Source organism: Vigna umbellata, chromosome 4, assembly GCF_029865625.1.
Source record: "Vigna umbellata cultivar VRB3 chromosome 4, Vumbellata_1.0, whole genome shotgun sequence".
NCBI lineage: Eukaryota > Viridiplantae > Streptophyta > Magnoliopsida > Fabales > Fabaceae > Vigna > Vigna umbellata.
In genome coordinates, this window is record NC_142168.1 from 64,453,546 (window position 1) to 64,479,251 (window position 25,706).

At 34.7% G+C, this 25,706-nt stretch overlaps 2 protein-coding genes across 2 annotated transcripts; one reads left to right on the plus strand and one right to left on the minus strand.

Annotated features, from left to right (window-relative positions):
* Positions 1-8,497: 8,497 nt before the first annotated feature.
* LOC124844003 (putative acyl-activating enzyme 16, chloroplastic) lies at positions 8,498-21,534 on the plus strand. The gene is made up of 18 exons (XM_088112279.1): positions 8,498-8,668; positions 9,092-9,283; positions 10,739-10,853; positions 11,505-11,592; positions 12,605-12,816; positions 13,285-13,403; positions 14,010-14,159; positions 14,248-14,315; positions 14,648-14,753; positions 15,434-15,592; positions 17,209-17,262; positions 17,343-17,423; positions 18,277-18,414; positions 18,801-18,960; positions 20,399-20,478; positions 20,596-20,741; positions 21,125-21,182; positions 21,267-21,534. Exons 1-18 carry the CDS (start codon positions 8,528-8,530, stop codon positions 21,357-21,359), a joined length of 2,160 nt encoding a protein of 719 aa, XP_087968405.1. The 5' UTR covers positions 8,498-8,527; the 3' UTR covers positions 21,360-21,534.
* An 84-nt stretch (positions 21,535-21,618) lies between these two features.
* Positions 21,619-23,926, minus strand: LOC124844002 (pentatricopeptide repeat-containing protein At4g14050, mitochondrial). Its single transcript, XM_047320853.2, is given in 5 exon segments — positions 21,619-22,502; positions 22,505-22,594; positions 22,597-22,683; positions 22,686-22,997; positions 23,000-23,926. Coding segments are annotated over 5 exon segments (1,821 nt in total). The 5' UTR covers positions 23,760-23,926; the 3' UTR covers positions 21,619-21,930.
* Positions 23,927-25,706: the final 1,780 nt, after the last annotated feature.

Genomic DNA, 25,706 nt, shown 5'->3' on the forward strand with positions numbered 1-25,706 from the left:
TTACAGAATCCTTACTCCAGACCTTCCAACAAGATCAATTTCAGCCAAGAAACTCATTCATGATAGAATTCATACAAGATAATTATAAACAATTACCCATAATAAGATATTACTATAAATGGTCATAGAAGAATACAATATTTGACAATCATAAGAATAATCTTAATATAAAAATTCATGGGAAACAAGAAGTTGAATCTGGCAGAGCCGGTTAGACAACTTCTAATCCATCCCAAAATACAATATAATTAAATAACAAGAACAATACATGTCTGGGGAAATAAGAAGTTGAATCTGGCAGAGCCGGTTAGACAACTTCTAATCCTTCCAAAAATGCAATAAAATAAATAAGTAAAGCAATAAATAGTTTGGGGAAACAAGAAGTTGAATCTGGCAGAGCCGGTTAGACAACTTCTAATCCTTCCAAAAGTGCAATAAAATAAATAACTGAAGCAATAGAAAGTTTGGGGAAACAAGAAATTGAATCTGGCAAAGCCGGTTAGACAATTTCTAATCCTTCCAAAATACAAAAAAATAAACAACTAATAACATACAAGTGGCATAACATAATCAACATTACATTTTACAACTATCACACTTGGATATCAACACAAAGTATACTCTCATTTAAAATTTAAGATCATACAGAAACAAAATACTCCATATTCAAGATATAAGATCAGAAAAAGCAAAATATAGCATATCCAAGACTCAAGATAATACAAAAGGAAATACTCAAAGTTAGCTCCCCTTACCTCTATTACAGACTTAATCCACTCGTCCTCTGAAAACTTCCAGAATATCCCCTTTGAAATTCTTCCAACTCTCTTCTCTCAAAAATTTTCTAAGTTCTTTGGTGTAAATTTTCAGCCTCCCCCCCTTGGCTATTTATAGCAAAAAAAAAATTTACTATTCATTTTTACTATTCATTTTAACTATTCATTTTTTTATTCATTTTACTATTACAAAAATAATTTTTTATTTGCAATTTGATAAATTCTGATCTCAAAGCTACGTGGAACACTTATCCTTTCCAAAAATATATATATATATTTTTTTTTTTTTTTACTATTCACTTTTTACTATTCACCTTTTACTATTCACAATTTACTATTCACTTTTTTTTTTTTTTTTAATCTAGTATTTAACTTACAAATATTTTTCAAGGATCTTACAATCTCCCCAACAACAATTATTTTTGCCCTCGAAAATTATTTATTTAAACAAAGACTATCTAACAAAAGATTACTTACAAAAGAGATATGGATATTCCTTTATCATAAATTCTTCCAATTCCCAAGTCATTTCCTGTGTGTCTTCATTCCAAAGTACTTTTACTGTGCGAATATCTTTCCCTCTTAGCTTTTTCATTTGAACATCTAGTATACGCACTGGTCCAACTTCCATTGTTAAATTTTCCTTGACCTGAATTTCATCAACTTCTAACACATGCTTTGGATCTGGAATATACTTCCTTAGTTGGGATACATGAAAAACGTTATGCAAATTTTCCAATCCAGGTGGTAATGCTACCTCATAAGCCACTGGCCCAATCTTTTTGAGAATCTGATACGGTCCGAGAAATTTTGGTGTCAGTTTCCTCATCTTGATAGCTCTCCCGACTCCTGTAGTTGGTGTTACTCGTAAGAATACATGATCTCCTTCTTCAAATTCTAACGGTCTTCTTCTTTTGTCGGCATATGACTTTTGTCTACTTTGAGTTGCTTTCATCCGATCTTGGATTAATTTTATTTTTTCTGTGGTTCGCTGTAATAGCTCGGGTCCCACTGTTAGTGCTTCCCCATCTTGAAACCAACACAACGGGGTTCTACATCTTCTTCCATATAAAGCTTCATATGGTGGCATACCAATACTGGAATGATAACTGTTGTTGTAAGTAAATTCTACTAATGGTAGTATCTCATTCCAACTTCCAAGATGATCTAATACACAAGTTCTTAGCAAATCCTCCAAAGACTGAATAGTCCTTTCTGTTTGACCATCAGTCTGAGGGTGATAAGCCGAACTCATCCTCAACTGCGTTCCCAGAGCCTTCTGTAGCGTCTGTCAAAACCTTGAAGTAAACCTTGGATCTCTGTCTGACACAATGCTTGTAGGTATTCCATGCAACCTCACTACTTCCCTGATGTATAACTCCGTCAGCTTTTCTAGAGACATACGTTGATTAATGGGCAAAAAGTGAGCGCTCTTAGTTAGTCTATCAACGATAACCCAGATAGAATCGTGACCTTTTGATGATTTTGGTAAATGTGTTACAAAGTCCATCGAGATACTGTCCCACTTCCATTGAGGAATGTCTAACTGTTGTAACATCCCTCCCGGTTTTTGATGCTCCACTTTTGCCTTCTGACACACCAAGCAGGCTGCTACAAACTCGGCCACATCCCTCTTCATTCCATTCCACCAAAATGACTCTTTCAGGTCTTTATACATCTTAGTCATACCTGGATGTATGCTAAGACGACTTTTATGGCCTTCGTCTAAAATTAAATGTTTTAATTCACTATTTGCAGGTATACACACTCTGTTCTTAAATCTAAGGATGCCATCTTTACTTAGAACGAAGTCCTTAACTTGATCGGTGTCCAACAACCTGATCTTTTGCTGCAACTCTTGATCCATCGACTGTTCAACCTTCACTTGTTCTAAGAAGTCACTAGTGATTACTAAATGACCACACCATATATGATCTGGGGTTAACTGCAACCCCAAGTTCATATCACGTAACTTTTCTAACAGTTCTAATTCCTTCACCATCATTGTTGTTATCTGAGCTTGTCTCCTACTCAATGCATCTGCCACCACATTGGCTTTTCCTGGGTGATATAAAAGCTCGAAATCATAGTCCTTCATATATTCCATCCATCTTCTTTGTCGCATGTTCAGCTCCTTTTGATCGAACAAATACTTTAGACTCTTATGGTCACTAAAAACTTGGAAACTTGCCCCATAGAGGTAGTGTCTCCATGTCTTTAATGCAAATACTACTGCTGCAAGTTCTATGTCATGCGTTGGGTAGTTCTTCTCATGCGCCTTTAGCTGCCTAGATGCATAAGCTACAGGTCTCCTTCCTTGCATTAGGACGCACCCCAATCCTTGATATGACGCATCGCAGTACACCTCAAAAGATTTGCTAGAGTCTGGAATGATTAATACTGGTGCTGACGTTAGTCGTTGCTTCATATCCTCAAAACTGGCTTCGCACTTGTCAGTCCACAGAAATTGTTGATCTTTACGAGTTAACTGAGTTAGAGGACCTACAATCTTGGAAAACCCTTCAACAAAACGTCGGTAATAACCGGCTAATCCTACAAAACTTCGTACTTCAGTTACAGTTTTCGGCCGCTCCCACTTTAGCACAGCTTCCACCTTTGCTGGATCCACTGAGATTCCTTGAGCAGAAATCACATGACCCAAAAATTGTACTTTCTCTATCCAGAACTCACACTTTGACAGTTTCCCATACAGTTGATGTTTTCTTAAAATTTCCAACGCCACCCTCAAGTGTTCTGCATGCTTTTCCTTATTCTCTGAATAGATAAGAATATCGTCTATAAATACTACCACGAACTTATCTAAACATGACCGAAATATTCTGTTCATGTAGTCCATAAAAATCGCTCGAGCATTCGTCACGCCAAACGGCATTACCACGTACTCAAAGTGTCCGTAGCGAGATCTGAAAGCCGTCTTTTGCACATCTTCCGTCTTGACCAGAATCTGATGGTACCCAGATCTGAGATCAATTTTTGAAAACACCTCTGCTCCTCTCAACTGATCTAATAGATCATCGATTCTTGGCAAAGGATATTTGTTCTTTATTGTAACCTTGTTCAGCTGTCGATAATCCACGCACAACCTTGAACTTCCATCCTTCTTCTTCACCAGCAATACAGGAGCTCCCCATGGAGACACACTTGGACGGATAAACTTCTTCTCCAGCAGATCTTCGATTTGCTTTTTCAACTCTACTAGTTCGGCAGGAGCCATTCTGTATGGAGCCATAGAAACTGGGCCAGCTCCAGGCATTAGATCTATTGTGAAATCGATCTCTCGACTAGGTGGTAAACTTGGTACTTCTTCTGGAAAAACATCAACATATTCTTCTACCACAGGTATTCCGATGATTTGTTCTTCAATATTCTCTCTTTTCTCCTGAGCTAACACCACAAAGCAGGTAGCTCCATCTTTGATATCCTTCGCAACGACTCGAGTTGAGCTTAGTTCTAAATCGTTCAAATTTAGAAACTCTATCTTTTGTTTCCCACAGTCAATAAGAACGTGATTGGCAGTCAACCAATCCATTCCCAAAATAATGTCTAGATTTTGAAGGGGTAAGCAGGTCAAGTTCACTTTGAACTTGCGTCCTGCAATTTGGATCGGGCATCCGACACAGACTGAACTGGTCGTAACTGGTCCCGATGCTGGTGTAGAAACTACTAATTCACACCCTAGATCAAGCATCGGTAATCCGAGTCTTTCTAAACATGCTAGGGATATAAAGGAGTGTGTGGCTCCAGAGTCAAACAAAACATATACGCATTCTCCTAACAACATACAGGTGTGTAAGATTAATGTACCTGGCTTAGTAGCCTCTTCTGCAAACATTGCGAATACTCTCCCTGTTGCCCGGGGCTTTACTTCAGCAGAATCTTGTTGTTGTGGTTCTCCCACCTTCTTTTTCTTTGGACAAACATTAGCAAAGTGTCCCGGATCATTGCAGATGAAACATCTCTTCCCTTCAACTTTTTCCCCAATAAGTTTAGGGCAGTCACGTCTGAAATGTGCCCCTCCACACTCAAAACACTTCACTGTTCCTCGATATGATAATTGTGGTTTTTCATAAGGTTTTTTGTTGAATTTCATTGAAGATTCTCCCTTGGCAAGTCTGGAAACTCTACTTGGATCAAACTCCAATAATTCTATCATTCTGGCTTTCTCTACCAATGCTGGAAACTCTTGTATTTCCAATGGCATAAGTACCTTCTTCAGTTCATGCCTTAGTCCTCCCTCGAATTTTCGACATCTCCATTCTTCTGTGATATTCTGAGTATAAAACCTCGAGAGATAATTAAATTTTACTACGTACTCTTGTACTGATAACCTCCTTTGTTGTAAGGTCAGGAGCTCCGCCTCCCTTGCAAATTTTGCACTATTTGGAAAATATTTTTCCAAGAACCTTATCTTAAAGTTCTCCCAATTCACAGCCTCACCACGAACCGTCATCAACCGAAAAATCTTCTCGTTCTGCCTTAGCCAAGAGTCAGCCTCATCCGGAGTAGCCTCCCCATTAAATTTAGTTGGATCATGCCTTAAGAAGTCATTCAAGCTAGAATGATTTTGAGGTACTTGATCAACTTGTTGTTGCTGCATCTTTGTCGAGTTTAAATGATTTCTTCAAAAAGATAACAATACAATTTAGCATATGATATCAATTTCCTCCAATAGTCGTTTTCATCATAACAATTAATAGTTTTACTAAGAATAATAATTTCACTCCCCATAGTCCCAAAATACTTTCGAAAACCATTGCTCTGATACCATATTGTAACACCCAAATATTTTAAAGGGTATTACTGATAGTAGAGACTAAATTAATTCGATATCTCATATAAACAATCAAACTTTATTTCAATTACTCCAAAGTACAATACCAAACTTACAAACTTTAAACAATATAGTCTTCACCGTTGACATTTCAACTTTTAAATTTTACACAACATAATCTTCCCAATACAAATTTATTCTTTTTACAAAAAATCCATGAAAGGTTTTCCCCGCATCTCTCTCGTCTCTAAGCTTTTTCAACCACATCTGCAACATTATCTAATCACATATAACATGAGTTATATGATCATAGCATAAACAAATAAGGGTAAGCCAACCATATCAAATCAATCATTAAACTTGTAATAAGAATAGTTTAATCATTTATCTCTACAATTACTCAAATATCATTACCCCGATGTCATTAATTCATCATTATCAAAATCATCTTCCTCAATTTCATAAACCTTACAATTTATACTATGCTTACTCACGAAGCCTTATGGTCAGACCGCTCTCTGCCTGCTTCCTTAAGCCTCACCTGTATACTATGTCTTACTCTCTGAAGCCTTATGGTCAGACCGCTCTCTGCCTGCTTCTATAAAACTTATGAACCACATATTTATGTCAAAGCCTTATGGTCAGACCACTTGCTGCCTGCTTTCATTAACCTCAGGTGTTACTTTGTTCATACCAAGCTCTCATGGTATAACCGAACATACTACTTCCCGTAGGAAACATCATTTCATAAGCAATAATTTCTTATATCCACTCCAACATTTCATCACATCAACATTTCATACTCTCTTATCCACTCCAACATTTCATCAAATCAACAATTCATAATCTCTTCTCCACATAACTCAATCATGTTCATTCTCTAATCATAATTTGACAATAACCTATTTTGGTGTCAATAAATTAAACATATCGCCAGCTATCATACTTCATATTATAAACTCATTTTTGACCATAACGAGTATAACTCAACATATTTTCACCAATTAAAGATTCATAGATCAGCCAAAACATTTCATCATATCTTAGCCACTACGTATTAAAGTCTGAGCTCAATGTAACGATAAATAAAATATATATGAAGTTTTTACCATGATAACTTTATGCATCTCCAATTAACTTATTTTATTTTAATTTCATCCTATTAGAGATCTTTCTTTGCCCCAATTGGTCACCGGAGAGGACCCAGATGTCTGAACGCATCAAACTCACCTTCGACGCCAACACATATGACTAGTCACAACTGACTGGACCAGGCCAGGGCTGCTCTATGATCAGGGATGTGCCAACTCAGGTTTTTAAGGTTCCTCTATCCTACCAACAAAGGGAGGCCTTCAATAATTAACAATTTATTTATTTAAATTATCTACCTTGTTCGCTTATGCTCTAAATCTAAAATGCCTAATTTTAATATTTTTACTTCCTCTTACAACAACCTCAAATAGTATCACTACATCTATTTAATACTCATATACAAGTTATTACAGAATCCTTACTCCAGACCTTCCAACAAGATCAATTTCAGCCAAGAAACTCATTCATGATAGAATTCATACAAGATAATTATAAACAATTACCCATAATAAGATATTACTATAAATGGTCATAGAAGAATACAATATTTGACAATCATAAGAATAATCTTAATATAAAAATTCATGGGAAACAAGAAGTTGAATCTGGCAGAGCCGGTTAGACAACTTCTAATCCATCCCAAAATACAATATAATTAAATAACAAGAACAATACATGTCTGGGGAAATAAGAAGTTGAATCTGGCAGAGCCGGTTAGACAACTTCTAATCCTTCCAAAAATGCAATAAAATAAATAAGTAAAGCAATAAATAGTTTGGGGAAACAAGAAGTTGAATCTGGCAGAGCCGGTTAGACAACTTCTAATCCTTCCAAAAGTGCAATAAAATAAATAACTGAAGCAATAGAAAGTTTGGGGAAACAAGAAATTGAATCTGGCAAAGCCGGTTAGACAATTTCTAATCCTTCCAAAATACAAAAAAATAAACAACTAATAACATACAAGTGGCATAACATAATCAACATTACATTTTACAACTATCACACTTGGATATCAACACAAAGTATACTCTCATTTAAAATTTAAGATCATACAGAAACAAAATACTCCATATTCAAGATATAAGATCAGAAAAAGCAAAATATAGCATATCCAAGACTCAAGATAATACAAAAGGAAATACTCAAAGTTAGCTCCCCTTACCTCTATTACAGACTTAATCCACTCGTCCTCTGAAAGCTTCCAGAATATCCCCTTTGAAATTCTTCTTACTATTCACCTTTTACTATTCACAATTTACTATTCACTTTTTTTTTTTTTTTTTTAATCTAGTATTTAACTTACAAATATTTTTCAAGGATCTTACAGTGGTGGAAGAGGAGAGAAGGAGAAGAGGGTGGTGAATAGTGGCACACCACGTGGCATAATATTAATGTGAAAGCTAGTATCATATGTGGCATACCGTTAGCCACGTGAGACTAAATTTAACGGCGTTAGTTTATGAGGACCAAAAATTATGATTTCCTTAAGGAGAGGGATCAAATCGTTAAAAGTTTGAAATAGAGACGAAAAACAAAATCGCTTGATAATTGAGGGACTAAAAACATATTTAACCCATTTATTATTTATTCCGAATATATTTCATTATCAAAGTATCAGTGAATACTAGTTTAGTTTGTAGGATCTCATTTATCAATTTTAATGAATCGTAAGCCAATCATATTTTGTGTTTTATTGTTGGCACCAACCCAGCCAAGGGTCAAAGTCGCCATGAGTTGACCAGCAACAGCTACCACTGTCTCTCTCACTCTCATATTTTATAATAATATCATACTTCATATACAGGGATGCATATATCTAGAAGGAACGTGCTTCATCTTCGTCTCCCTTCTTCTTCTGCCAAATCCAATGTCGCCACCGATTCCTATAAGCTCCAGCTATGCTTCCACCTTCTCGTATTCTGCTTATGTCTTTCCTTCCGTCTTTGCTCGCAGCAACTTCACCAGGATCAATCTTCATCCACCTGTCTTTTGCCAATTTCAATCTGAGGTCATTTTTGCTTCTTCGTTACTCCAACATTCTGCAAATTCGTTTCACGCCGACTTCGTCCTTGCTCGTTATTTATTTGTTTTCATTGTTTGTCAGGGCAAATTTTTTGGGGAATTCAAAGTCAATGAAATTTCGCATAGAAGTTTTGTTATGTCTGGAGTTTTTAAATTTTGGTCTGAAAATTGTATTTGCCTGATACTTTTCCTTTCGAAGAATCGGTTTCGCTTGCTTATTGTTTAACCATGTTATGTTATGAATTATGATTAGCTAATATCACTCTTGTCCTTTGTATAGCTATGATAACCTTGCCCGTACTTTTCTATTTCTGTGTGTCCACAGGATGTTGGATATCGATGTTTTTTTCTGTTCATTACATTTTTATTTTGATTTTTCCGAGTTCCAACCACAAACTTTTGAATGTAGACAGAGAAACCGCTGACAAGAAGGTGCGCCCCCTTTCTGGAAAGTTCATTGCTATCTGGTAATGGTGTTGTGGCCTCAGAAGAGTGGGAAACTGTTCCTGATATTTGGAGATCTTCTTCCGAGAAGTATGGTGACAAAATAGCATTAGTAGATCCGTATCATGATCCTCCTTCAACTATGACATATAAACAGGTCTATTTTTTTTTTCTCGTTATATCTCCTTTTCGGTCTAGACATGTGAGAAGACTGATAAAAGCACTAGTTAGAAGAATAGACTGTGTGGGGATATCACATATGTAAGGTAGACGAAAGCCAAGGAAAACTCTAAGTAGCTTATATATGAAGAACTAATTTTTTTACAAGACTCAAAGACACGGTATGATCCATGTAATCAACTTACCTATCAGGAAAGTGCTTTGATTGTTGTTAGTGTTGCGTGTCTCTTTTGCCTGTTAGTTTTATTAATCATTGTCTCCACTATTTGGAACTGTAATGTGAGCATGTGTTCTGATATTTGGCTTAATCCCATACACTCATTCTTCAGAAATATGTCGTGTTTGACAGCCTAGCTTGATGGCATGGTAAATGGCCATTAGCACCATTGTTGAAATTGGGTATGATTAGGGTATGGGTGACTGTAGATTTTGTTTCAAAGTAGATGACATTGTGGAGGAAGTTCTTTACCAAAAAATGAAGGTCTATGCTTCAGTATGTTTTTTTGCTGTCTTTTAATTTGATTAGTAATAACTATTTCCTGTGCTAGAGGTTTGAAAAACCACCGCGTTTGATTAATGGTCTTTTTGCGGGATTTTTCTTTTTACTCTAGGAACTATGGGTGAGTTCTATGGATGTTGAGACACCTCTACCTGGATATCTATACCCCAAATGGTCATGGGCATATGGCATAGGATAATGATGAGCACAATATTGTATGTCGGAGATCAATTGAAACTGTTTTAAGATTTCACACTCTTAACACCATGTACTGTTGAGGATTACCAAAATAAAATATAACAATTAAGGCAAATGAACTCTGTGATGTACTATTTCTTCTGTGTATTTCTTACAATGGAAGAAGTATTGCTACTATAGCAATTTACTGTTGAAGGAAAGAAAGAACCCAAGAAAGAAGGAGGTTCAGCCCATACAATTTCATCCATGACTTCTCTCTCTATACCTGTGAGCTATATACTACTTTCCCCGTCTGCAAATAGTCCTCAAACCGAATGTTATTTATTTTGGGTCTCAAGCTGTTCCATATGGATTGGTTGTCATGTGGTCCTTCGTAGCTGTCACCTCATTTTCCTCATTTTATTCTTTTTTTCATTTCCATTCATTACTTACCACTATGTAAGTTGTTACAGAATATGAGTGGTTCTTTTGAATGATTGTTGAATTATATGTTATCGTGTTGAGGCCATATGCTGCACAATATTAAATTGTGATTCAAAGTAGAATTATATTTAATATAAAGATTTATTGACAGAATGCAAATAATTCCAAATAATCATAATCTTTTATGAGCTTGACGTATAAAACTAATGTTTTTTGTTCCAATGTTGAATTACATTAAACGAGAAATTTATCCAGAGTCATGTTAGTGGCATGCTATTCTGATTCTCTATATCTGTCTAATCAAAATTTCAGTTGGAGGATGCAATATTGGACTTTGCTGAAGGATTGAGAGTTATTGGAGTGAGACCCAGTGAAAAGCTTGCACTTTTTGCTGATAATTCTTGTCGCTGGCTTGTAGCTGATCAAGGTGTGTAGAGCAGAATTTATTTTTGTTATATGTTCTCACAGTATTATGTCTCGTAACTGCTAGCTGCACAACTTATATGTGTACATGTCCACAAGCTTTTCAAGACAAACAAAATTAAAATTGCTTTTTTAGATTTTTGTTAGCACAATAATAACATAAGCAAATGTGAGATGGTGCCAATATATTGTAAACAAAAACTATATTTGCAATTTTGTTTTGTAAAAGGTATCGTCCTTGTTTAAATATTATGTGCTTTAGAATAATTACTTTTGTTTATGGCTTTGTGTACCTAGGATTACTGTTTAACTCTACAAAAATTGGTAAATAGGAGGCTGCTAGGTTGCTTCCAATGCAGTTAGCCTACTTATAGAGCTTCTATAACCTAAATTTTTATGTTCATATTTTATTCTTTGAAGAAAATGCCAAGCAAAATATTTTGGTAATTACATTTCGCTTCATCATCTTAGTACAAAGCTGAACATTCTACCTTTCCTGTGTTTACTGAATGAAAATTATTTTTTACCCATTTGGACTGGTGCTAAGCTCAGTAGCAGATTTATAGTACACAAGCTTGCGAGTTGGGTAGTACCTATACACCTACAAAAGTAGTTATTTTGTTTTAATCACATCCATGTTATGATTTTAGTTTAGGTATGATGGCATGTGGGGCAATCAATGTGGTAAGGGGTTCGAGGTCATCAACTGAAGAACTGCTGCAAATATACAACCACTCTGAAAGGTTTAATTAATATTTTCTGTCAAACAGATTGTATCTATTATTGTATATTTGGCCATTTCATAACTCATTCTACATCTACCTTAATTTGAATGATTTTTCAGTATGATTATTACTTTCATTTATATGTGTAATGGGTCCAATTTTGAGACTTGTCACCTAAGTATTTCTGTTATTAAAATTAATGCATACTCAATCATTTGACATGTACATGAAAATAAATGCACCGTGGGTCTTCACTATGCCTTCCAGCTTTTGTGAGCAATATATTGTTCATTTGATTTTGTAGTTAGATATTTATATGCCCTAAAAACTGAAAATTTGGGACCGGTCAACTTCATCTTGACAAGTTCTAAGAATTGATGAGAAATGGAATATTTGTTTGAGCTCTGTTATGGTTTGTAAGTGTGATTAGAGATTTGATATTTCTCATTTGTGTGTTCTTGGAACAATCACCATTTTAGTCCCTTTCTTTTCTTTGATTAAAATTTTTGTTTTTAGTCCACCCCTTGTTCCTCTCAAGCGCATCATGTATATATAAATTAATTTAGTTATTTATTTATTTATTTCAGAAAAACACATATATACAACCACAGTATATAACATGTAGAGCTTTTTCTTTTAAAAATGTTCTACGAGAAATGTTCCTAAAAACTGATGTCAAAAAATATTATCAAAAGATAATGTGAATTGGTTTTAGTAACATATCTAGTCTGCAAATGTTAGGTTTTGAGTTTGGCCTTTACTAGAGTGGTAGAATGTAGGGAAGAAAGACAATTCACCTTAGCGTTAAAAGATTTAATCAGTATTTATTGAATTGCATTTAAACAACAACAGCAACAACAACAAGAAGAGTAGGAATAGTATTTCACCGTAGAAGTTAAGTTTGTTGAATAAGCAATAATGTTTATACTTACACGTTCCTTGACTATACTGGTGCATTGTCACATTTTTAAATGCCAGTCTCTATTGATTATTCAATAGAATTTTGCTAACTGCTGCTATTATTTTTCAGTGTTGCACTAGCTGTGGACAATCCTGAAATGTGTAATCGGATAGCAAAGCTATTTTCTTTGAAGAATTCAATGAGATTTATTATTCTGCTTTGGGGAGAAAAATCAGGCCTAGTCAGTGAAGGAGAAAAGGAGGTGCCTGTCTATACTTTCATGGAACTCATACATTTGGGACAAGAGAGTCGCAGAGTATTGTTTGATTCTCTTGATAATAGTATGTCACCTGGATCTTGCTCTGCAAATGTGGATTAAATATATTTATCATTCAACTGTGCTATCTTTTGTTCATAGGGAAAGTACCAGAATACACACAAACACACAAGGAGGACATACTTAAGCAAAAGATAGTGAAGTACTGCTAGTGGGTCTAAGAATTCCTCCATAGCAGATAAGATTAAATATAATAAAAATTGAAAATCAAAAAGAAAAATTGGGGATGGGTTGGGCAGGGAACTAAATAATGCAGCAAGGTTCCCAAATCTCTATGTGCATATGAGATAGTAATGACCACAGAGAAGCCAAAAATGTAACTCTTTCTGAATAGAGTTACATTTAATAGTTTTATTATTTCATATTAAGAAATTATGTGCTTGCTTATTTTACAGTAGAAGAGACATATTGATCTTTGTATTTATAATCTAAAGGAGCAGTGATCCGATTCTCTAAAACTTTGTTATTTCAGGGAAGCAGTACATGTATGAAGCAATCAAATCTGATGACATTGCTACTCTTATATACACAAGTGGAACTACTGGAAATCCAAAAGGTGTTATGCTAACACATCAGAATCTTTTGCATCAGGTTTGATGGCTATCCTTTAATAGAGTTTATTGTGGCAATGGTTTTTTAGACAGGATGTGTGTTGATTTTTGTTCAGAGTATAGAAAACTATGTTGAGGTTATGAATTAATAAAATGTATCTGAATTAATGGTTATGAATTGTGGATTATTCCATTTCTAGTTGGACTATTGGAGCTAGATTGGTTGGCAAAATATTTTTGTGATATTCCTCTGCATATTGGTTGAGTTGATGTGTAGGCTGGGGGTAATTAACAGCCATAGTGCTTCAACCAACAGTCTTGCATATTGTCTCCATCTCTCTCTCATATCTTTGTCACTTAATTCATGTATTTCCAATTTTATAATAAAATTTTATTTGAATAAAAGTGAAGAGTATAACTGGAATAGGATAAAACACCCTCTTAATATTTATTACAACATTTGTACGGGTGAAGGAAGAGAGAGCATAATGGAAATGTGGGCCTGCTCAGTCACCTTTTGTTAATCTGTACTTATATTTTCTTTTGTTTATGAAGTTTTCCAGGTTTTAAATCGCTTTCAATTAAAGATAATTCTTGGTTTTAACTGATCATCGATGTTGTTTATCATTTGTTAATGAATTTATAGATAAGAAACTTAGGGGATATTGTACCTGCTGAAGTTGGGGATAGATTTCTAAGCATGTTGCCCTCCTGGCATGCATATGAAAGAGCTTCTGAATATTTTATCTTCTCGTGCGGTGTTGAACAAGTATACACAACTGTGAGAAAGTTGAAGGTATTATTACTAAGTTTCACGTATGGTTTGTTATAAAGAGACGATGCATTGCATCATGTATTAATATCTTATTTTTTATTCTTTAAAGGATGATTTGAGAAGATATCAACCACATTACTTGATTTCTGTCCCTTTAGTTTATGAAACTTTATACAGGTAATTCCTTTTCCAGGAATTGTATGAACTTAGTCCATTGTATTTATTGAAAGGATTACTTGTATTATGTGTGTACACACGAGTATTCTTATTTATAATGAAGAAGAGATACATTAATAAAGATAATTTATAAAGATAAATATTTCCCTATTTGATGCAATCAAATTATATCATATTTTTCTATTTAGAGTAATCAAATCATATCTTTAACATACTGCTATGATACCATCTTCTTACAAAGGTTATTTTGTAGGATTGAGTTGTGTTCAACTCACTTTGTAAGAGTACTTAATGTCAATTGTGAAAATTGTATTTATTCTTGATTCCTGTAGTGGGATCCAGAAGCAGATATCTACGAGCTCCCTTGTTAGAAAGCTTGTTGCACTCACATTTTTAAGGGCTAGCATGAGGTACATGGAATGCAGGCGTATTTATGAGGTATGGTCATCTGCTATTTTTGTAGGTCTCCCAAAATCATCATTCTCTACCTTGAAATCTGTTTTCTATGCTTTAGTAAAGACTTATTTCACCCAATTGTTTTTCTCAAAAGAAGATAAAAAAATAGGGGATGTAAGTGTGAGCTAATTTAAATAACGAGAAAGAATATAGATTAAATGGCATTTTGTTGATATGATGTTATTTGGACTACCATTATGTACCAACAAATTGGAATACGTCATATCCCAAAGGAATACGTCATACCCTTCAATTGTCTAATTCTATCTTTTTCTCACTTGCTCAAATTTTGGAGTGAACCCTTCAATTCATCCGTGTGAAACTTAGGCTGGTCACCTAAATCCCCAACAATATGAAATCCCTCATTGGTCCCTAAAACAAGGAGCTATTTTGACCTACACTTTGTGCTTACCAAGGGACTAGAATGGGATTTTTATGTTTCTTATGGATGATATGTTTGTTGTATTTCTCAAGGACAAATATAGGGGGTCACTCTCAAATTTATTTCTGATCAATGTCATCATACCTTGTGCTGTGCTTCCTTTTGACACTTATTGCATCGATATAACATGTCAAATTAAATTAAATTTATGAACGAAAGTAGTTTTAGTTCTGCTCTAACATATTGCTTTATTTAAATTATAAATTTTGAATACTTGTAGGGTAAATGTCTAACGAAGGATCAGAAGCCGCCTTCTTATCTCCAATCAATGTTGGATTGGTTATGGGCTAGAATTATTGCCACAATATTGTTTCCAGTTCATTTGTTGGCGAAGAAACTGGTCTACAGTAAAATTCATTCAGCTATTGGAATTTCAAAGGTCTTCCGTTGTTAAATATGATTTATAATGAAATAGTTTGTGTTTGTTTTACTGTGTCTCTTTTTGTGAAGTGCCATACTGACTGATTGCTCTTGCAAAATGTTTGGGGAAAATAAATGCAGTTTAGGAGTAAACGGCCACTTACTTGGTTAAAGAAGTTTAAAGAGCTCTTAATGAGTAATTTCTTATGAATTTATCTAAGTTGAATGGATAATTATACTTAAGTTGAAAACACTTTGTGAAGAAATCTGTTGTATTTTTTTGAAAGTTTATTCATAGAAATTTTTCTGTAAATTCATTACCTCTACTATTTCATGCTATGATCCTACTCGTGACTCTTTCTAAATTAACTTTTTAAATGAAGGTTATATTACCAAAGACAAGTGTTGTAGGACATATAAATGGCAGCAATATAGTTACATCTACCTCTATATTTTCTCAAGGTTGACAGTCTACACTTCAATTTAACAAAGGGTCTGAATGAGAAGTTAGGTGAAATTCATATGGTTCCACTAAATTTGGAGCGTGACCAATATGATTTAATGCAACCGAATATAGTGTGTATTGTGAGCATTTCACAATTGAGAAATAGTGGTGTAGACTAATAAATTTTGCACTGTGAAGTTTTCTTTCCCTTTTATCTTTTTGTACCTTATGGATGATGGATGATACTTCCACTGTGTTGAGGGTCTGTATTGTGTGGGATATAGCTATGGTATGGTCCCTTTATTTAGATAAACACAGAAATACTTGGGAGATGCTTGTACAAACCAAGCATGGCTTCTCTTTTGAAAGTGTGTAATTGTGTGTTAATTCTGCCTTTGCAAAAGAGCAACGCAAGACCTGCAGTGTGTGGAAGATGGATAGATGTAGCTTTGTATGGTCCCCTTTGGTTAGGTAAAAGCAAAGAGTTATCTCGGGACGTGCCTATACAAACCAAGCATGGCTTCCCTTGTGTGTTAATTCTACCTTTGCCAAAGTGGAACAAATCCTTTTGTTCATATCTGGGTCTTTTAGTTTGGTTTCCTCTTCTTGGTTATAGTTACTATAATCCTTTCTTCCCTTTTTTAGCCATATCTTTTTCCTATACCTGCTGTATATTAGGGATTGCCCCACAGTTTCATCCATTTCATCTTATAAATTATTCATGATTTTGGAAATGGATGATGCAGCTCAAAGAATAAGTGGGATTTGTGAACCACTAGCCTAGGAAGGGAGAAAGCCACAATGGGGAAGACTATATGTGAGAAAGAATAATTCGATGGCTGAGGTGGCATGACCTGTGGGAAGAGCAATTAGAGGAGAGAGAAGAATATTTTTGTGGGAGAAAATCAATTGTTGAGGGGGAATGGGGATCCTATTACTATTCTGATTTGCTGTTAGTTAAGGGAGGTCTTTTTTGTTGTGGAGGAGAGCAACTGCCTGGGTTGTTCTAGAGGAGCTTAGGTCTGGGCAGTGGGATTTGTTATCCTTCTGTACCCTCCTTCCACTGGCAAATAATAGAAATATCAGTGTTTACTTATTTTTTGTTCTTTCTTCTTATTTTTGAGGTGTCGGTCTGTAACAACGGATCACTTTTCTACTCATGATAAGCAAAATCCCCTGGCATTCTGCAGGCTGGAATAAGTGGTGGTGGTAGCCTATCATCTCACGTGGATAGATTTTTTGAGGTCTGATACTTCAAACATGTAACTTTTAGCCAGGGTTTTTCTTTTTGAAATTATTCTCACGATTTTTAAATAATATGCAGGCTATTGGCGTGACTGTGCAGAATGGATATGGTTTAACAGAAACTTCACCAGTTGCTGCTGCTCGAAGACTTAGTTGTAATGTAAGCAGTAGATTTATCAACTGCATTAATGTTGTGCAAGACGAGTTTGTCATTTTAACATGTTTTTCCCTTCGGTTACCAAAACTTGTTACTCTACCTATATTGAATAATTAAGTGATACGTTTCTGAATATGAAACCTATCTCAATTTTACTCAACACACACCAAACAGGCAGAAAAGACAGTAAATTGAGTAATTGTGTATTGAATTTGGCCAACTGTACGGCCAAAACCTCTAAGAGAGCCAAGTTCTCCCTCCACAGGATAAGAACGATCCTGTCTATACAAAGTAAACAATTCGAAAACTAACTAATACAAGATACATCAGCTCTTTTATAGGAGCTTTGTTTCCCGCCACAAACTGTTATTACATTTACAACTCCTTAATGCCTCTCCCCCTCTTTATTTCCTTTTCTCTTCCTTTCGTAAACTCTCCATATCCTATCATTAAGCATGTCATTTTATATCTTATTTGAACTCCTCCTACTGCTTTCTCTCTCTCTACCTTAGTGCATAATATTTCTATGTCTCTACCCTTTTGGAAAAGTAAATAGTAAATTGAGAACAATATCTGGGTTTGGTAAAACAAAAAGGGTAAAATGAGAGTTCTACTAAATGAGATGTGGAGATGCCTACTTAATCTGCAGTTCTTGTTCATAATTATTTTTAATGTTTATAGTTATTTTTCTTAAGATACCGTCATTCACACTGAACATTTTGCTTTTGTCAACCGTCTATCTAGAGCTAGATATTCATAATAATTACATAATTTTCATTCATCTAATTAGTTTGTATTTTGTGTCTGCTAAGAGTTGTGATTATATTGAAAATGTTATCAATGCAATCTTTTGAAGGTTATTGGGTCTGCTGGTCATCCAATTAAGCATACGGAATTCAAAATCGTAGATTCTGAGACTGATGAAGTTCTCCCACCTGGGACGAAGGGAATTGTGAAAGTTCGAGGTCCACAATTGATGAAGGGATACTACAAGGTAATCTACTCTATCAAAATTCAAACATGTTGTGTCTTGAGTTGACATGTGTGTTTGCACATCTGAGACAGAAAGAGGGAGAGGGACAGAGAGAGAGAGAGCATGTTGACGAAAATATTACAATGTGTTGGGCATGCATAGATATAAAAGTATGGATATCTTTCTTACATTTCAGGCTTTTTTGTTTCTACCTCTTTTTATACTGAAGTTTTATGATTTTAGATTTATTCATTTGTAAATATTTGACTGTCTGTCAAACTTAAATATTATCTTCAGATGAAGAATTCTATTTTATCATGAAATACATTTCCCATGATGTACCAGAAACTTGTGTAATGTTCATAGCAATCAAGAAGTGTCCGTCACGTCTCTTATTCTTGTATCAGAATCCTTCAGCTACAAATCAGGTCTTAGATAGGGATGGTTGGCTGAATACTGGGGATATTGGTTGGATTGTTCCCCATCATTCATCTGGGCGGAGTCGTAATTCCAGTGGAGTAATTGTTGTGGATGGTCGTGCTAAAGACACCATTGTGCTTTCTACAGGTACAACAGAAGTGTGTACGTTGATCTTTGGATCCTATGAATAAATATTTCCTCCTTTCCCGTGTGTTTGCATGTGTTATACACTTATGTGTGCTTTCTACTAATTTTATCTTTGCGATTAACGGACTCTGTTTAAGGCCTTTCTTTGAGGGAAGGCTACCTCCAAGAAGATAAAAGAAAATAACTGAAAGTAAGCGTAAACTTGGCATTTGTAACTGAACAGATTAAAGGTGCACTTTTCCGTCCATTTGTAACTGAACAAATGTATGCATTCCTCATATAAGGTTTTTTTTTTTGTTAATAACCAAAGGGTTTATAGGATTTTAAATTCTTGGATTATATGAAATTGTTCATGATACGAAGATGAAATTGAAGAGTAACCAAATTTACAGCCACTAAATCAATTTTTAGAACAAACATTTATTTTTTTAATATTTATTTTAGGTTCCTGCACTAGAAGGTGCACAACTAAGAATATATTATTAGTGATATTGCCTCACATTGTAGTAGCTGCTGTTGTTAATATGGAACATAATTTGGCTATAGGATATAGAATATTAAGAGTGATACATATTACATTTTATTATTATATATTTTTGCTACATACTTTGTGTTTTATTCAAATTAAACCTCTTTATGTTGATGAAATTATTATATTTTTATTTTTTCTCATTTTTTTATATATTTGTGTTCAAAACAAAGTTAGAGTTAAGAGACGTTAATTGTTGGGTTTGTTAACTTAAATATATTAGCAGTTGTGGATAATTAGTCCTTCTGGCTAGTTAATGTACTAGCCGGTGGAGTCTAGATAGTTAACGAGTTAGTCACTTGTACCTGTTTTTGTCTGTTTTGAGAACGGGTCAGAAAATTGTAAGTCTATAAGTTGTATTGTTGATTGCATAAATGGAACAACAAGAGATGAATAAGGGTTTTTCACAGGAGAGGTTTAGTGTCTACATTAATAACTTTGTTTCATACAAGATATCAATCTTATAGTATGAATTTATGCGTGCATGAACTATTTTAATTATATGTGGGTGTAGTTCTACATGAGCTTCGTTTGAGCTTAGTTCAAAACAATCAAATAATTGATAATCATATCATATTAAAAAATTTCAGCTAATTAATATTTTTTATCAAAAAATAAAAACTAATAAATAGTTTCAGTAAATTCGTTTTTAATTTTCTATATTATTTGCTATGTCTAAACCTCTAAGTTAATGTTCCTGCCCTGGAGGAAAATAGCCACTTTTTAACTTCTTGATTTTGTTCTTTTTGCTGTTAAGTATTGGCTTTCTTAGTTGTCATACCTTTGCTGTTAGGCTTAAGGCTTATTTTCCATTTTTTACTTAACTGCAAATTTGATTTTTTGCACTGCATAAAAGGCTTGTTGGTCATCAGTTTTTCCCATACTAATTACATGTTTCAACGAGAGAAGGTGAAAATGTTGAACCGGGAGAGATTGAAGAAGCTGCCATGAGGAGTAGCCTCATACATCAAATTGTTGTTATTGGACAGGTGAATTTAAATCCTGCTGTCTAAACTTTATGGCTCAAGACTTTTTATATGAAATACATATCCAGGTATTACAACATGCAATAATTTTACTTCTTTGATTACTACCTTAACATATAGGATAAGCGACGTTTAGGGGCTGTCATTGTTCCTAACATTGAAGAAGTCGTAAAGGCAGCAAGGGAGTCGTCGATTATAGATCCTAACAGTTCTGATGTCGGTCAGGAAAACGTGACCAGCTTAATATGTAAAGAATTAAGGACATGGTAAGATCGTGTCTCATTTCTGCTTGCTGTAATGAGTTAGAAAGAAATTTCATGCCTTTATATTGCAATGGCATATTATAAACAAGGGCATTTTTTTAACTATAAAACAGTTATAATTTAGTTTAGGTTTATGAGAAGGAATTGTTAGAGGTGTAATGAATAGGATACTGAAAAATATTTTGTTTGCTTTATTTCATTAATGATATTTTGGTGTGGTGCAAATGATTGATACATGTCAACTTGGTTGGGGTTACAGTTGAATAGTGATTGTCTTTTTACACTTTTGTAAGAAAGTAGTTTTCTTTCTTAAACTCATGTTTCTTTATTGTCCCTTTAATTGATTTGATACCCCGTCCTCCTTTTTTCATGTCTTTGTGATGCAGGACATCAGAGTCTCCATTTCAAATCGGACCAGTCCTTCTCGTAAATGACCCCTTCACGGTTAGATTAAACTTCAAAGTCATATCTGTATACTGTTTAAGTAGCTGAATTAACGTACCTAATTAATATTTACTACCATGGCAGATTGATAATGGCCTTATGACACCCACCATGAAAATTCGAAGGGATAAAGTTGCGGTTCAATACAGGGACCAAATAGAGAATCTATACAAGTAAAACCTTAGTTCCTAATGCCTACGTATGGATTTTACTGTGTATTGAAAGCAGGAAAATCCTTAAGACCTTTTCCGTGTGGGGACAATTCTTTCACCTTTCACCTCTTACAGAATGTAGAAAACTGTTTCTTTATTAAAAGTTATATATATACCGTCTCGTGACAATTCTTTTGTTATTATATTCTCACAATACACGAATGGATAATGCTATTCACTTGCATTTAAATTTATTGCGTTAAAATGGGTTTAACAGATTGGCGTCAACTCAAATAGCTGTTATGCTTTTCAACACTCCCAAATTCAACTTACTCATAGTTAAGTAGCAGTTTACAGGTGAAGTGGCGTCGAAATAACAATAGAGAAAGATTATTGCTTAAGGGCTAAAAATCAGTATCAGCGTGCTTTGATTAGCGCTATGAGAATCGATCCTAGTTAATCAGGAAGCAACAAACTCCAACTTCTGTGTTCTACTATGTTTTGGTGCTTCCCCAGAAAATCTTCATACTTGCAAGTCTTAAACTTTCAAACAATAACTCACTAAATTTGTGGAAATTTAAATCAGAATTCGCAAGTCACCAGAAGTCATTGCAAGGAACAATTCCATCTTTAAAATGGTGATATCTTTTTGCATCTCGGACATAAATTTCCCTATTTGTTATAGTGCTGATGAGTTTCAGAACAGTATGACAATCTCCACAAACACGAAGATTTTTCACTATACGTATTATAGTCCCTGGAACAGCCTTTAGAAGCCCATAAGCCACAGCCAACCTCTCACTGTGCCAGAAAAGTTGTCTTTCCTTCTCTTGTTGATCCATGTCATGTAAAACCGAGCTGGTATCAGGAGTATAACCCCTTTTCCTCATCTCTGCATCCAACTCCCTAATTAAACCTATAATCTCATTCTTCATTGGGTGAGAAGTCTCTCCAGCATAAAACACGTGGCTTTCCTTTCCCAAGTCGACGCAGCTATAACCTGGTTCCTTTTTTACTTCCATCACCATCATTAACTTTCTCACTTTTGAAACATTCTCCCATATACCAGCTCCGGCATATACGTTAGATAACAATATATAAGAAGAGGGTTCTTCTGGTTTTAGATTTAATAGATGATCAGCAATCCTAACTGCCATCTGGGTGTTACATGCCGCTTGCAAGCACTAAGCAAAGCAGCCCAAGTGGGTTCATCAGGGCTGACTGGCATAGTTCTAATGAGACTCTCAGCCTCATGAAGTGCCCTGATCGACTAAAAAGATCTAGCAAACAAGTATAGTGCTGAAGAGAGGGTTCAATTCCATAATCTTCAACCATAGACCTGAACAAAGCCTGCCCTTGCTAACCAGGCCAGCATGGCTACATGCATGAATCAACCCTACAAAGGTCACCTCATTTGGCTTAACCCCAGCCAAAACCATGCCATCATACAGACCCAGAGCCTCCTCATGTCCATGTTGGGCACTGCCAACAATTATGGAAGTCCAAGAAACCACATCCTTTCTGCACATGTCCCAGAAGATATACTTTGCAGCAACAAGGTCACTGCATTTGGCATACATATCTACAAGTGCATTGCTTATAAACAAGCAAGACCCATAGCCAAGGGCTATAACCAGACCGTGCATCTGTTTACCCAGCTCCAAAGAGCTAAATTAGCACAAGCACCAACCACACTGGAAAGAACCAACGGGTCTGTTACACTGACCCCATCATACCGCATTTCAACAAACATGTTCAAAGCCTCAAATCCATTCCCACTCTGGACCAACCCGGAAATCAAAGCAGTCCAAGCAAACAAGTTCCGATACGGCGTTTGACGAAACAGTTGAAAAGCCTCCAACTTTCGCCCACTTCGCGCATACCCAGATATCATGGCAGTCCAAGAAATCGAATTCAACGAAGAAATGGAGTCGAAAACGGCACGCCCGTAATCGGGCAACCCGAATTTCGCGTACATGTCGACCAAAGATGACTTGACAACGTCATCATCGGAGAATGGTGAGAGGAAGAAGCGAACATGCACTTGTTTCCCTTGTTTCACGTGAAGACAACCCAAGTTAGAACAAGCTTTGACGAGGGAGGCGAAGACGAAGTGGTCGGGGTGCAAGCCTGCGGCGAGAAGGGAGCGTGAGATGGAGAGGGCACGGCGAGGGCGGTTGGCGAGATTGCAGGCGGTGAGAAGGGAGGCCCATGCGACTGGGTTTCGGCGGGGCAATGCGTCGAACAGTTGGATTGCGTCTTCTACGAGACCACACTTGCCATATGCATCTAAAAGTGTGTTGGGGATGGGTTCGTGTTGGTTGAGACCAGCTTTTATGATTTGTCCATGAATCTTCTTCGCCAGGCACGGGCTCTGCCTTGCCACGGAGCACAGTTGAGAATGGAGAAACTCAGCGACTGACATTCAAACCTTCATAAACTTTTGCACTGGCCGTACAATAAATACTTTACGACTGATTACTTTCGCACCATTAATTATGTTTACATAAAATTTGAGATTTCTCTGTATTATTTCACTTTCTTCAAACTGTTTGATATGATGAATAAATCACAACTTCATGGAACCTTTTCTTTCTCCACCTTACGCTTCAATCTGTGAACTCAACACCAGTTTGATAATGTTTAAAACATTATTCTGTATTAACGTCTGAAATGTTTTTCCTTTATATATGTATGAGAATTTAATTACATGGTGAAGCTCATACAAGTATTATAATATTCAATTTGGCTAGTTAGTTTTTTATTTAAATATTCCTTAGAAGACTAAAATAAATTTACTGGTAAGAAAAATAGTAGTAATTGAAGAATTATTTATTATTTGACTCTATAGGTTTAGGGTTTTTATTTAAAATTATTTTTATAGAAAATATTTTTTTCTCAGCTTATAGTTTATGACGTAACTTATTTAAATGTATCTTTAAACAGAACCTATTTTTTATACTAATAATTTTACTATTTAAATTATATTTTTAGAATTTTATTTAAATTTATATTTTAAAAAATAAGATTGTTCACGACAATTGAAGGCTTGTTGTTACTACCATCATGGTGTGAACTGCAGGGAAGAAAAAACACATGTATATATGGAAGCTTATATGTTGCAATTTGTCTGCAATCTTAATCTTATCTGCACACTGAATTAAAGTGATTTTATTTTGAAAAGAATTGCAATTTTACAAATGAATTTTTCTTATTTGAAATTGGAATTTGAAAAATGTGAATGTTAACCTCTGACTTCAAATGAAATGCATGAAACAATTGATGACATAAAGACATTATCTATTATGTTAACGTACAATTCTAAATCGTACTATTCTTGAATAGTTTTACATGATGATGTAGGCATATATTTGAATAATATTATATACATTGGAATGCAATTTAATTCGAAATTTATTTATTTTTGTGTTATTTATTAACCTCTAAGTCCTTCTCTATAGTTTTTCTTATTTTAATAAAACACCAAACAAACTATACAAAAAGTAAAGGGTTTAGGTAATAGATGAAAATGAATATAATTGATAAAAGTCAAGTATGTTTTAATTGTATTTATTAATTATTAAATTAATGATATTTTGGTAATTCATAATAATATTTAATTAATTTTACTTTTTTGTCACATTAATTAAATTTGTTATAAAATTTTCACAATTATTTCCTATTTTCTTTTAATTCAATTAAATTCATTTGTCTCTTAATTTTACATTCATTTCTTTCTTTTTCTACTTTCTTTTCAATCCAAACCATTCTTTACTAATAATTAAATAATATATTTGCCGTCGATGGAATAAATTTAACTTTTAAACATTGAAAGACAGATATTATCAGATATTATGGAAAACGTAATCGCACACTTAGATAGAAACCTATAAAGATTACAAGAAAATTTGAGTTTAAAATTATAAGAAATCAAATATCTATTTAAAAATTAAAAGGATGTAAATATTACTTTATTAAAAATAAAATATATATGGGATATTTATTTGAAAAAGACTGGTTTGTAAGTCTGATTTAAATATTCAGGAAAATAAATATATATTTTTTAACTATCATACGAAGAAAGAGAAATGAACTAAACTCATTTTAAATCGTAAATATTAAAGTCAAGCATGGAATCATCTGGAACTTAAAAAATAATATTTAAAAATTCTACCTTTTAGGTGTTCTTGTCAAACTTTGATACTCTTTGCTAATTTCTATGATTTGGAAAACATACGACAAGATAACACAGCTCAACTCAGCCACACATGTTCTCTCGATTTCATCAAAATCTGACTTTAATGTTTTTTTTTTTACCGTTTGTAGCACTATAAGACATCTCAAACCTTAGCATCACGTTCTTCCTCTATCA